Source organism: Mytilus galloprovincialis, chromosome 7 (genome assembly GCF_965363235.1).
Source record: "Mytilus galloprovincialis chromosome 7, xbMytGall1.hap1.1, whole genome shotgun sequence".
NCBI classification, from domain to species: domain Eukaryota; kingdom Metazoa; phylum Mollusca; class Bivalvia; order Mytilida; family Mytilidae; genus Mytilus; species Mytilus galloprovincialis.
This window is the reverse complement of record NC_134844.1, coordinates 83,094,476-83,109,389: the sequence shown is the minus strand read 5'-3', so window position 1 is coordinate 83,109,389 and position 14,914 is coordinate 83,094,476. Positions and strand designations below refer to the sequence as shown.

At 30.4% G+C, this 14,914-nt stretch overlaps 2 protein-coding genes across 7 annotated transcripts in view; one reads left to right on the top strand and one right to left on the bottom strand.

Moving 5' to 3' along the window:
- Positions 1 to 3,372, bottom strand: part of LOC143083829 (C2 domain-containing protein 5-like) — a 119,534-nt gene extending 116,162 nt beyond the window's left edge. For 4 of the 5 annotated variants that reach the window (XM_076260205.1, XM_076260207.1, XM_076260206.1 and 1 more), the window contains exon 1: positions 3,272 to 3,372. The gene's annotated coding sequence lies outside the window, so the exon portion shown is untranslated. The remainder of the gene's footprint in view (positions 1 to 3,271) is intronic. The other variant, XM_076260208.1, reaches the window with a different exon arrangement.
- A 249-nt stretch (positions 3,373 to 3,621) lies between these two features.
- LOC143083828 (glycerol-3-phosphate phosphatase-like) lies at positions 3,622 to 14,275 on the top strand. Of its 2 annotated transcripts, none has more exons than XM_076260203.1 (8): positions 3,622 to 3,737; positions 6,548 to 6,615; positions 7,303 to 7,395; positions 8,105 to 8,242; positions 10,165 to 10,230; positions 10,568 to 10,715; positions 11,982 to 12,123; positions 13,609 to 14,275. In XM_076260203.1, the coding sequence occupies exons 1-8, from the start codon at positions 3,659 to 3,661 to the stop codon at positions 13,799 to 13,801; spliced, it is 927 nt and encodes a 308-aa protein (XP_076116318.1). In that variant the 5' UTR covers positions 3,622 to 3,658; the 3' UTR covers positions 13,802 to 14,275. The 2 variants fall into 2 exon arrangements, with proteins under 2 accessions (XP_076116318.1, XP_076116319.1); XM_076260204.1 differs by lacking the exon at positions 13,609 to 14,275 and adding an exon at positions 12,623 to 12,874.
- Positions 14,276 to 14,914: the final 639 nt, after the last annotated feature.

Below are 14,914 nucleotides of genomic sequence, written 5' to 3'. Positions count from 1 at the left end.
ATTTTTTTCTGTAGACTTAGCTTTCATTTTTTATTACCATGCATTGTCAAGCTTGGTAACTCAATTGTTTCTTAGTAACTCAATGTACGATGCTGTCCCCATACTGAACCTTCTGACCTTGTTTGTTTACAATCAAATTTCAATGGTGTCAAAATCACGTGATGTCAATTCGTTCTACCCAATCAAATTGCTCTACTGTCAATTAGGGAATTTTTTAGTCTACAGCAATTACGTTATTTCTTTGTGGGATATTGCTTTAAAATAGTTTGCAATTAAATTTTTGGTTTTATTCAACAGGAAACCTCATTTTTTGCCATCCCTTTCGACATAAATGGAATGTTGTATGAATATTTACCTACAGTCATGATGGTCAGAATATCGATCTTTTTATAATGAATAAAAAAAACAAATCCATGAAAAAAAAATGTAAATTGTTTTTTATTAACATACTCTATATGGACCATAATTTGGTATTCGGCCTTTGGTTTCTTTTTGTATCCTTTTTTATAAGTTCTAAAACTTTAACTTTTATTCTGTGGGTTGTGTTGGTGTTAGAATAGTTTTAATGGAACAATTGAGGTTTTCAAGAAAAAATTAATACATTTTGATTCACCGTTTACGTGACAGGAAACAAAACAGGAAACCAATCTTTATTTTCTTTATTTTGCACAATATATTTCAAAAGACATAAATGAACACCATTACTAGTGTTACTTGCTTCATGTTAATATTTAAAATCTATTTTCAATGTTAAATTAAAAAGATTTTTTTAAACGCGACAGGAAACAATAAGAAACCAAAAGCATTTTTTTAGTTTTATTTTATTGCAAAATCTGCTTAAAATAATCTGAACAGTATACTTTTTCTTAAAATCCATCTTAAATGTAACAGTATTATAAAACTCCTAAATATGTGCTTGTTTTGAAAACAATTAGTACAATTTATTCAGAAATTTCCATATTTTCTTCATTGATACAGGATACCATAATCGTTGTATCTTGATGTTTTAGCCAAAAAAATGTATTTATACATGTATTTGGTTTTGAAATTCCAGTTATATACAATTTATTCCAAATCATTGGCAATGTAAAATTCTTTAAATCCAGTAAAGAAAAAAACATTTAACTTGTAATTAAAATCTTTAAAATAGGCACCATGTGATATTTGTGACCTGTACACCATCTACATGGTTTCCACATTTAACCTACTTTAGTGGGCTAAAATCAATAAAGTACTTCCTTTCAAGTCATGCATGGTAAAAGTTTAATTCTCCTTTAACAAGTTTATTGCGTTTCTGAAAAGTGTTTGCAGAACATGAATAAAAAAAAATAATTAAAAATTGTGACAAAGATACCAACTTTGTACATTCCAAGTGTAACGGTATATTAACATGTATTTTTTATTAAATTATCTTTATTCACCTAAAATATTCAGTAATATTTACTGCTGAAGCAAAATCAATCCAACGAGCATCGGCACAATGATAAGAGACGTAATGTCGATTGAATTTTCCAAGGACCCTTTACATCGCTATCCGAAAACGAAGTGTGTTATAACGTCTGTCAAATCTGAAATCGATATTGTCAAGTCATTGGGCATTTATTTTCACACAAGATCGTATGTAACATTATGCACATAGGAAAAAATAATAGACCCCCGGCGCAATCTCTTTGAAAATTGTATTTTCCTTTTTTAAACAAGACGAAACAAGTCTACAGATTATGTTTGCTAACATCCCTTTGGAAACAAAAACAATGTTTAGACCTAGCATTTAATATATCCGGCCGTAAGGGTATGATCACATGTTAGTCACATGTTTCACGTATGACCGGAAATGATTAGAACTTAACGACAAAAACAATTTTAATAAAAAAAAAGAAAATAACTGGACTTCTGTTTCATGTGAAATGTAACGCATAACGATAACGTCATTTTCTAACTTAATTATTACGAAGAACAAAACTAGAATGTAAATCATCTCTGATTTACCTGTTTGAACATCTCGCGAGAGTTCATATTTGCATATTGTTATAAAGAATTCTATTACAACAAAGCAGATTACATCATCTAAAATTTGCGTTACGAAATCGGAAACCAAATAACACTAGTGTTCTTACACCTGCTACAGAAATACTTATAGTTCTTGGCATTTTCTTCTGACTATTCTTATTGGTCGATGTTCTTTATTATTTGAAAGCAAAAGTTACGAATTTGCCGGTGACGATTATCTATAAATCAGTCAGCGTTTTGCACTTTGAATGCGAAAAGTAACGCGAGAAACGACACAAAAATACGGTCGTATAATCTTTGAAATTTGTTATTTTCAATTTTTTTTCTAGGGAAGAGAAGCATACACTTGTATGTTGATAAAAATAAAGGCATCTTTAGATGTAGTTACAACTTTTCTTACAGTAATACACATTTTATCACTTTTCTATCGTTATAGGAAACGAGCCCAATAGCAAATTATGGTCCATATTCCGGTACAAAATTATGGCATGGACATCGTTTTTTCATATAGTTTTCCTCTCATTTTGGTTGGGCTTTTTTGGCGGGAAAATCACGAAAGACATAAGGAGCATGTCATTGTAAAATTCTTAAAAATATGATTTGCTTGACCTGTATTGCCTGCCACAAGATTGATGACGCTGAATGTATAATGTACACAAAGCAATGGAGGCCGGAAGTGGGATTTGGTGAAGTTCTAGAATGTTTTTAGACATTCAGAAGTCGGGATTGAAACGGGCATTAGAAAATTGGCATTTTTTAGCAATAATTGAGAACAACAATGAAAACTTACCCTAAGAAATATTTTTTTATTCAAAAGTGCAGAAAAAACGTATTCTGCACTGTTTTTCTACACCGGAAGTAGCATAATGGCATCACTGCGTAGTTTCCCCATGTGTTAAGTTCAAACACAAATACCTAACGAACTGACAAGATGAACGATTTAAGACTACGGTAGGATACTTGTAATGTTAGCAGGATTAAACTCTGTTTTAATTTAATTTTATTTAATAGTTAGACACTAGTTATCAGGTATTTATTCAGAGGGATAATAGTTAGGTGACAACTTCTGTTAGGTCTCTAAAGCAGCCTATATGACAAATTAATATTTGCCTGGGGCTGATGCATGTGAATTTACAAATGATTAGCAGCAGGAATTTCAAGACTGTTGACATACAATTTACAAACACATATTGACAACTATTCTAAATCGTTGCATTTTATACCAACTAATTGATGGTGATGTTATGATGAAAATAACAACCTGAAGTAACTATTCTTTCTCAAGTGAATCAACTAAACGAAGAAAGAGTTTCGTCTGCATGTGCTCGCTTGTAAAGCCATTTTGAATTATTTATTAATAAGAGATGTACGTTCCGAATGGAAAAATTTTAAGAATGTCATCTCAAAGTACACTTTTTTAATACTATATAATTTCCCCTAATTTACCTTTGATTAAACAAAAATAATTTATTTCTGAATGAATTTAAATTAAACTGGTGTTATAGAAACCTCGTCATTACAGTCAATCATTATAATAATAAGTGAAGTTACATCAATGTTTATAAAGATAAATTATACATTTTGAAATAGTCTTTTTATTTTCTAGACTCCACATAGAAGATTTACTAAATCGGAAAGGTCAATAAATATGGCATGCAGAAAAGTTGACAGAGCGATTGCCAGGAAAATAATTGATAGTATCGATAACTTTCTGTTCGATTGTGATGGTAAAAATATTTTTATGCGGATTACTTTGATCTGTTTGCTTTGCATTTTGTCCTGTTACCCACACCTAATCCCATAAAACACCAAAACCAGACAAAACAAATGCAACCAGAGGCAGAGGTGACCTAAGTGTTAGAGTTCTTCTTCCAGGTAAGGAACCGGATTCAATGTTGAATGTTAGTGGTTCCGTGCGAAAACTTTAGGCAATGTCGGGCAACACAGAAAGATTTCTCTTGGCTATTTACAAATTACATTTAAAACGTTCGCAAAATATATACAATTTAAATTATTTACAACTGGTTTTTCCTACTTCCTTTCAGAACATGCCTTCAGGGCAGCTCTGAATCCCTCAATGGTGTTGGTCACTGTAACTGTTGTAATTACTATACAAATCCTTGGTTTAAAGTTTTAGTCTTTTCGAGAAGAGGGGTATCTAAAAATGATAATACATAGATAGAAAATGTAAACAGAAAGTATCTCCAATACAATAAGATTTTCAAATGAGTTATTCAATAGACAAATTTTGAGTTGCAGTAAGTCAAGGATGTATATTAGATGTTATATGTCCTTGATTTAGTCAAACACTTTGATTTAAGTGAGCGTCATTTGTGCGTTTAGGGGCGTCGTCACTTCCGATCCAAATTTGAGCTAGTGGTTGGAAAACTATAATGCTATATTGTACGAATTATTCGGCAAAAATAAATTCTCATAATTGACAATCAGCATTGCTGTCATTACGGAATTGTGATTAAGTACTTGACAAAACAACCATTATTTCTAGTTTTTCTGCACAATGACGATCACTATATGACTATGAAGCTTGATTGAGGTTGATATTGTAGGGATACAGGTGATCCCCTCTATCTGGTAAATGACATCATAAAGGCGCACATAATTGACAATTTTTTTCTGGTGAAGGAAAAACTGGAAAGTGGTCTATTCAATTGACCATCAGACTTTTCATCAATATGACTGAGACCCACATGCATTCCAAAACATGTAGCATTTATACATTTAATGCTAATAGGTAATGTAGTACTACCTAATTTGCTTGGCACTGCAAGATTGGAAGAATTTCCATGAACCTAATATTATATTGGTTTTTTTAATAGGGAGTTTTGTGTTTTTTATTTTTATCACACACAATTGTGGTTACAAGTCTGACATTCTGCACAACCTGTAGCTTGAAAAAAAAACTGTGATGAATACATTTTATTATATTTTTGAGCATAATCATGATAATATACAAACAATTTTTAAAATTCTATATATTTGAATCTAGCCCCCAAATCTGTTTTATTCATGTTTTTTTTTATTTTAAAAAACATTTAACAAAAAAATGATCAGCAGTAAAAACTATAAACAACAAAAATGATTAGCAGTAAAAGATAAAATAACTGAAACAAGTGGAAATAATGATTTTGACTAAAAAATATAGTTTTGTCTGTGATCTAGAAAATGTATTAGATGGATAGAAATCCTAGTTTAGTGCTGACATAATCTTGTTGTTTAAATGCAGCACTGATTTTTGTTTGTTAGATATTGATTTTTAAGTTCACTGATCATGAAGTACAATGTACCCTGCACTTAAAAGTTAGGCATTTGGCTTTTTCCTGTACCTTCTTTTGAAAATCTTGAATGTGTATAAAGTAAAATTAATTTTAAAGAATATAATTTTGAGGGTTTAAAACAAACCCATAAACATGATAAACATGATAAAAATACAATTTGTGTATGTTCCAGACCATATGAGTATTTTTACGCGTATGAACGGGGTAATTAACACTCTGTTACACTCTGTTAGTTTACTTTTTAAACTTGTAACCTATTTAGAAGTTAATTTTATTTCATTTTACTATGCAAAAACTATGATAAACACATGTTATACCGATGGTCATTACCGACTTTTTTTTATAACGAGTGACTTAAAAAAATAAAAATTTCTTGAACTGTTACACAAAATTTGAAGGCACTGGAAAGTAACACAGTTTATTTAATTTGTCTTGTGAATATGGTGTATTGCAGTCATGTTACGATATTTGAGATTTATAGCTTTTTAAAAACACCATAGCCATATCGGAATGGCCTAAGACCTCGATATACGCAGCTACAAAAAGGCTAGCTTTTCACTCGCAAACAAAAGGTGTAGATGAAAAGGATCATACACAACCAAGACTTGCAAATGCAAAAAAGCTATGATACCTTGTGGAAGTAAATGTCACCCCAAGCCTACATACAAGAATGTAATTCTTGTTATTAAAAAATTTTCTGGAAGGTCAAAATACTCATATGGTCCGGCTTGTTAATAACCAAATTAGTATTATACTCATATGGTCGGACCATATGAGTATACACATATGGTCATGACCATACGCGCATGGTCCAAATACTCATATTGTCTGGGACATGTACAAAATTTCTTCTCCAGAGGTAAAAATAATCATTATATTATATAAAAACCATATTTTAAACATGTAGTTTTTTTAATTTTTTGGTTCTTCTATATGTTTCAAAGTTGAGTGTAACGTCCATTTTTTTGCTGAACTAGTATACATTTTTGTTAAGGGGCCTAGACAGGTTTTTTCTCTTTTAAAGTCATCATGGTCATTGCCAATTTCCATTCTCAATTTTACATAAACATGTTTGGAATTAATATCTACCAATTTGAAAAAAATTTTCACCTAATTTCGGTCATTTTTAGATAAATTAATTTAAAGATTAATGCCTTTTTACAAAAAAAACACTCAAACTTCATCTTTAGTCAAATGCAATCTGTGTGTATAGGTATTTTCACCAATAATTTCTTTTTAAGGAGTTTTATGGGAAGCTAGTAAAGAAATTCCTGGTAGTGCTGATACTATTGCTGCTCTAAGGAAGTTGGTATGTATATACATGAATCTGTTGTAATAGAAAAATAAAGATCAACACAAATGTGCACAGACACTGTCTTATGCTTCTGAAAGGGTTGTCACATTAATGCAATGTATCATTAATATTAATATGAAAATAAGGAGATGTTGTATGATTGCCAATAGACGTATTTACACTTGTATGCAAATTTGTCCGCCATTACATAAAATCACACAGATTCCCGTAAACTTTGACATCATAATTCAAAACATTTAACGTCACAACTGAAAAGTGATTGTTGCTTGACGTCAAAAGGTTATTCATAGGTGATATAAGGTCATTCGGAGGCAAAATACAGCTAAAGACCAAAATTGAAAATATGTTTATTAGACAACTATCCACCAAACTTAAAATGAAGTGGATGTAATCAATTATAGACAACCATATGGCCTTAAACAATGAAAAAAAAACCCTAACATATAGTAGGCTATAAAAGGCTCTGACATGAAACATATGAAACATTTCATTTGAGAAAATAAACTGGTTATATATAACAACACAAAACAATTTAAGTAATACAAATATGACACGAACCAAAGACTACCACTGAACTACAGGCTCCAGACTTTGGACCTATAGAATGTGACAGGTTAAACTAGTAATTTTCATTAGTATATTATAAGTATCTGTTGTAAGAAATGTTAATGGTCATTTCAGGGGAAGAAGATATTTTATATTACAAATAACAGTGGTAAAACTAGAAGCCAATATGTACAGAAATGTAAAAGTTTAGGCTTCCACGCTGCTGAGGTATGTTATATGTCAGGATTTGTACATAGATTAATGCTGCATTTACACGTTATTCAAATTCAAGTCGCATTAACTAATTTGAATTAGTTCAATTCACATCGAAACATTTTACGTCCAATCTTAAATTCGAATTGCAATGTACATGAAATTCCCATTACTGTCCGAACGATGTTTACTTTTAATTCGTATTAATAAAAATGCATTTATAATGCGAATTGGTTGGATAATGCGATTTAGCCAATTCGAATTAATAGAGAAGCGTGTGTGAATGCGAGTAGCAAATTTGATTCAAATTCAATTTGAATTAAATGAACGTGTGAACGAGGCATAAATACTCAGGATATATATCATCAGGGTAATTTTAGAAAATCTCATTTCTTAAAAATCAACTTTGCAATTGCATTTAAACTTGTTAAAAGTGTAAAAAAAGGTAAAGTTGATATGGATAAGTTTCCATTTGATTCTAAATTTATTAAAGAAAATAATTTGTTTCAGTAGGGAAGTGAAAAAAAGCTATTTGTTGCCATTGATATTTCAGGCATTTTAGGAATGAAGAATAAAATAAACATTGAGTTTCAATAAACAATCTTCATGATGTTGTATCTGGTTTAAAAGAGGCATTTATACTTGTAATATTGTTTTTGAATAGAAAATTGGAAATATTCTACTATAGACTATAGTCATAAAATTTTAATGACATATAATTCAGGAAGATGTGATATGTACTGGTCATGCTGCTGCTCAATATATAAACGCTCAGAATCTAAAGGGTAAAGTTTACTGTGTTGGTAATACTTCAATGGGAGTGGAATTAGATAGCTTTGGTATCAAACATTTTGGAATAGGGGTAAGTAAGAATAAAGGATGTACATGTACCTGTATGTTTTTTTAACATTTTAATATAAATTTGATATTTAAGAAATTGTGTATTAGAGTGCAATCAAAGTGAGGTATTCCTAATTTTTACTAATACAGACATCTCCCAATTTTTTTTATACTTAATGGTTGAGTGCAGCTGGGTCTTTGATGATTTTGATTTACTGCTTAATGTTCAGCAGCAGATATTACATGCATATTCAGGACAAGAGGATAGTTAAATGCACTTATATTATGTTATGCTCCCTGAAAAAAGCCATCACTTCATAGTTAAGGACACATGGAATGTTTACATAGAGGTAACTATCTGTCCATACATCTGTTTGTCTGTCTGAACCTTCATTTGTCTAAATCAAATAAAAAAAAAATATCATGGATAACTTAAGTATCCCTTCAATAAGAAATAAATGAAATTGTATTTTTGGAAGCTTATTAATTTTGGGGTCAAAGTTCTAAGTTGCTGTTAATAGAAATAGAAAGATCAAGGTCACTAACTTAAAGTAAATTTTAAAAAAGATAGTTTTTGTCTCGCCTTGACAGAGTCAAAATGCGAGACATAGGTATGTTGTTTCCGGCGACAGCGTCAACAATGTTTTAGTTTGTGATTAGGTCTAGTTTATGGTGAACCACAAGTGGTAGGTCAATCATATTTGGTATGCAGTTGTATAAGCATTGGCACATCTCATTTCCATGGAGATTATTTGGCCCTGCCCCTCAGTCATTGTCTATTGACTTTGAAACTTTTGCTTATTTTACATGTATTAGTTTGTGATTAGGTCAGTTTATAGGGAACCAAAAGTGGTAGGTCAATGCAGTTGTATAAGCATTGGCATATATATCTCAGTTCCATGGAGATAATTCGGGTCCACCCCCTTAGTCATGGTCTATTGACTTTGAAAATTTTTCTAAGTTATCATGTATTAGTTTGTGATTAGGTCATTTTAAGGGGAACCATTAGGCCAATGTTAATTGGTATTCAGTTGTATAAGCATTGGCACATCTCATTTCCATAGGGAATATTTGGCCTCGCCTGTCAGTCACAGTCTAATGACTTTGAAACTTATCTTAGTTTGTGATCAGATCAGTTTAAGATGAACTGCTTATGTTAAGTCAATGTTATTTGGTATGCAAATTTATTGGAATTTGCAAGTAGCGTTTCCATGGAGATTATATAGCCCCACCCCTTCTTCATGGTTCATTGACTTTAAATTTTTACATAGTTTACAAGTGACAGTGTTCTCCCCAGACAATTCATATAGCATCTTCATAGACATGGACATTTGAAATACCATCTTATTTCCAAAATTTATAACACCACATCCCTAACACAACTCATAAGAAGTTCAATTCAGATAGCATCACATTTAAAAATACTTTGTATGTTTGTATTTAGGTTTGGGAACGACTTATAATAAGTCAATGGTATTTGGTATGCAGCTGTATTAGCATTTGCACATCTCATTAAAATGGAGATTGTTTAGCCATTTAACTCAGTCATGGATCATTGAATATTTGCATAACTTGTAAGATGTTAAAGTATTGCTATTTTGAACATTTGCATAATCAAAATTACAAAAAGGCGAGACATATCTCTGTGATAACAGTTTATTAGATGAAAGTTTTTGTTTGCTTCTTTGGTTTATAATGAAACTTGTATAGATATAAGATACACAGATGAATCCTTTTTATTTAAACTCATTTTACTGAAGTATATAGTCCTTGCTTGGCCATATTGTTTTGGATGAACACTCAAATATCCAAACATAATTTGCGACACATTTGTACAGATGAAAAAAAGAGCTATTTTAAAATATTTAACTTGTTTTTTTTTCAATAGATATGCAGTTTTGTAATCATCAGTAGGGTATGTCTCTTGTTTTATTTAACTTTTAGCCTGATGAAGTTCCAGGATCTATTGAACAAATTGGAATTCAACAACACGTAAATCTTGATCCAGAGGTAAGCAAAAACTCATTTTACATTACATGAACACAAAATTCTTGAAAATATGCTCTACAGTTTACATGGTCAGGAAAAATGTTATCAATACACATGGGATTACAAAAACCTTAAACAAGATGAAAACAAAACTTGACTGATCGTTTTAAAAAACAAGACTGTTTACAACAGCTGAAACAATGAAATGAGCATATGTCTCAATTTGTTATGGTGGGTGGATGCCCTATTAATGTATACACACATTTATTATTTATATTACACAGTAAATTATTCAGATGACCAGGTGTTCATTTTGTTGCGCACATTTAAATATCCCTTCTCATGTTTGTTTTTACAGGTGAGCTGCGTCCTTGTTGGATTTGATCCACATATAAATTACATGAAGATGACAAAAGCCGCTAGCTATATAAGAAAGAATGGAACATTGTTTGTAGCCACAAATGAGGATACACATTTACCCTTAGCTGGGGATCTAGTTGTACCTGGTAATTAAAGGCTTTAAAAAGGAACAGCAAGGGGTTCCCATAGTATTACAAAATATGCATGGAATATTGTATTGTATCAATAGAGAGAACATAGATTTCATTTTTATTTCTTTATTTTTTTTTAATTTACAAATTATTTTAAAAGATAACAGGAGTTCTGTAAAAATATATTAGCTTTTAGTGGGTTTTTTTAGATTTTGTTTTACAAATTTTTAAATAAGTAGAGTCTTTCTGTATAAACCAGAGTTATAAGAGTATATCATTCATTACTTAGTTTTCTGAATAAGGTAAACATATCAATCTGTACGTGATTTTCAATAGATCAGACTTTAATATTCTAACCTTAAATATTTTGGAATTTTTTATGCCCCACCTTCAATAGTAGAGGGGCATTATGTTTTCTGGTCTGTACGTCCGTTTGTAGGTTGTCCATCTGTTCGTTCGTCCGTCAGTCCCTTTTCAGGTTTAAGTTTTTGGTCAAGGTAGTTTTTGATGAAGTTGAAGTCCGAACAACTTTCACGGCACTGAACATAGAAAATGATAGTGCGAAAGGGGCATCTGTGTACTATGGACACATTCTTGTTTTTACTATAATCTTATCATATTTTGATGTAATATGTGATTTTATTTGTACAATATTGGTTTTAAGATTATAGCTAGCAAGTCTGAAATGGTCTTCACAATTAACCAATATAAGTCCCTGCATGCAGACTCTATAAGCAATGATAAGCAGCCGCATCTTAATAATCTGCAATATGATACAAGTGATATCAGAGTTTATAAAGTGACACATATCAAGTATTTAATACTGTAAATTTTTAAATCATTGTGTGCATTTATTATTGCAATTTTGTCATTTAAGATTAAAAGACGAATTTAATTTTTGAGATATATTCAGAAAAATCCTGTTTGATGCATATAAAAAAATTTAAAATGAGAGTTTTATTAATTATTGCGATTATAACCCTGTTTCATTTTCAATAATAAAAACATATCAATAACTTTCTAAATTTACAGTAACTGCTAAATTCATTATGTAAATAAAGTTAAAAATAGAAAAACTACCAGCAAATGTTTACTCTAGACCCAATGCTTAAATGTATTTTCAATGTAAAAGACTTCAAGATGTTGTTTGGTTTTCTGTCCTTTATGTTGTTGGTTTTTTGTCTCATTGTTGTATACATCATACATCTAACCATTAAATATCTCTGAGAATAGCTTAACCTTAACACTAATCATGCTTACCTAGAATCACTATCTTATTAGGTACTGGTGCTGTAGTTGGTGCCATTAAGATACCTGCAAGAAAGGAACCAGTTGTAGTGGGAAAACCAAACTCTGTCATGTTTGACCTTCTGAAGAAGGAACATAACCTTGACCCTTCAAGATGTATGATGGTAGGAGATAGGTAAGTAGCTATTGTTGTCATAGTGACTTGATTGTGGTACATTGCTTTCTTTAGAAAGTTATAACCTTGACCTGGTTTGACATGATGGTAGATGATGTTTATACATGAATGATTTAGATAACTCTAATGATAAAGTTGTAATATATGTGCAGTTTGTGGACCTACTTTATATTTCCAATACTTTTTATTATGAGTAAGACCAGGGTATGATAAGCATAAAAACATGTGGATCTTTGATAATTATATCAATCAAGCAACATTTATGGTTACCAAAACTCGGACAAATAAAAGATTTTTTAACTTGAGAACATTGAGATTTTCCCTTCTTTTTTCTGCCGTACATAAATTTAACCATTGTTTAATGGAAGGTCATATTGTAAAAGACAGAATAGATAAAGTGTGGGTGTATAAAAGAATTACAATTCAAAGACTAATCCAATTACTAAACCATTTTAAAAAGGGATGAACAGATATTTAGTAAACATATATCTGCTTTCAGTTGCCACACAGATATTTTTGTGGCACAGAAGTGTGGCATGTCAAGTCTCCTTGTACTGACAGGAGTGTCTTCTTTAGAGGATGTTAAGAGATACCAAGACCAGTCTGATCCTGAGTCCAAGTTCAATATACCAAACTTTTACTGTACAGATCTGAAGGAATTTGGCAAACTGATATAATCAGAATGACTTTTTTGTACAATGTCTTTTTATTTTCAAGTATTTTCAGAGGTCACCATCCTTTTTAAGCAGCTTTTTATTTATTTAGTGCAAAATATTTTTACATTTTATTATGTTTTTTTTTTATTTTTTATGTATTTACTCTTATATATAATGTTGATATATTATATATTATATATAAACACATGAACACTTGAAATACTTTTAGTAGATAGTCAGGAAAAGCTTATTTAGGTGCTGTAGTAGTTTGTTCAGTCCTCACTTCCCAGGGAACAAATAAAACATTAATTATACCTCATATATGCAATATTTTTGTTATATTTACTATAAAATTATTTTTGTTCTATTTACAATTAAATTGAAGTCAACTAAACAAATAGTGTTTTAACCATACATGGTTAAGATTCAAGTGCAGTCATTACTATTTTAGTATGAATTAAATAAGCCCCTTATCCATAAATGCCTCCTTAGTTAGGTTTGGTTTCAACCAAACCTTTCTTATCAACCTTCCAGAATTCAAAAGTATTCAAGATTAAAACTGTTCCTTGTTTTTTCATACATTGAATAATAAAAATAGGCGTTTATTTCAATAAATGAAGCCATCAGGCTATATTGGAGATAATGTTCAAATTTAGCCATTTGAACAATAAATCAGATTTAAAAAAAAACTTTCCCTCCATTCAAAAATATATCTGTTATTTTTTTCAAAAAGTTTAGATGATAGTCTGCAATAATGCAAAACAATTGCTTTGTTTTAACTCCCAACTTGAGTCTGAGTGAAAGATATTTGATATTTTACCATTTACAGAAGTGATACTGATATCCATATGGCCAATCTGTGTGGTATGGACTCGTTAATGGTATTCAGTGGTGATATGTCCTATGAAAGATTACAGGCTCTCCAGAAGTCAGCTGATACAGACGACAAGAAACTCAATATACCCAAATATTATTGTGATAAATTAGGTGATCTAGGAAGTTTTATACAACAGTTTATATAGGATTCATAGGTTTTATAATAATTTATTGTTTATATTATCAGATCAACAAAAACCACAAGTACTGAATGCTCCCTATATATATATATATATATGTGAATTTTAGATTTATAGTCTACTTATTTTGTTTTTGTCACAAACTTACTGTTTTTTTATATGGCAATAACTATTTGATTTGAATTGAATTCTATTCTAAACGAACTTTGAAATAACTGTAAACTGGTTTGCTTTTGTAGAACTTGAATATCACAATGTCTATGGTCAAACCAGCTGGCAAGGCTCTTTTAACCTGTTTTCTTGTCAGTGAAACCTTTTAGATAATAACTGTGCAATGGTATATTTTGATTTTTGTGATTCTATCTTGAGGAATAATAAACCACTTGTGAAAATTTTCCAAGCATTTATTACTGATAAAATTGAGAAAGGAAATGTTTTTATGGTTGATAGGACAACAATAAATACATCTTTTTTGGCTTATGTTAATATATTTCAGTAATCTGAGATTTGTTTGCAATATGGCCTTTTTGTTTTTATTTTGTCTGACAGACTTTAATGCTATTTTTGATTTTATACTATAAAGAAACAGAAATTGGATGTAAAATTTATGAAACATGTGAAATGTTATTATGATTCAAAAAAAAATTAATTCATATCAGGATACTTTACAAGTTCATTAAGCCAAATTTTGAATATATGGTGATGTGGAGTTATGTTTCCTGTGTCTAAAGAATAACAAATCGTCCTTCTGGATCTCAGCAAATAAAATAAACATATTGAATACATGTGGTACAAATATATTATATTATGTTTTACAATATATATATATATAAGAAAATTTGATACATATTTTTTAAATAAATATAGATAACCTTTAGTTTTTGAACTGATTAATTTATCTGAAATTAACATAGTGTGCATCATAGCTGACCATGTGCATTCAATGTTTGAATGACACAATCATAAAGTTACAACATTTTATCACTATTTGTTTTTTAAAGTCATTATGATAAGCAAAAGACTAGGTCTTAGAATGGTGTATCTGTCAATTATTTGTTGGGCTAATCCTCTCCTCCTTTGCTGTAAATCAAAATGATAAAAGCCTTCAAATTAACAAAT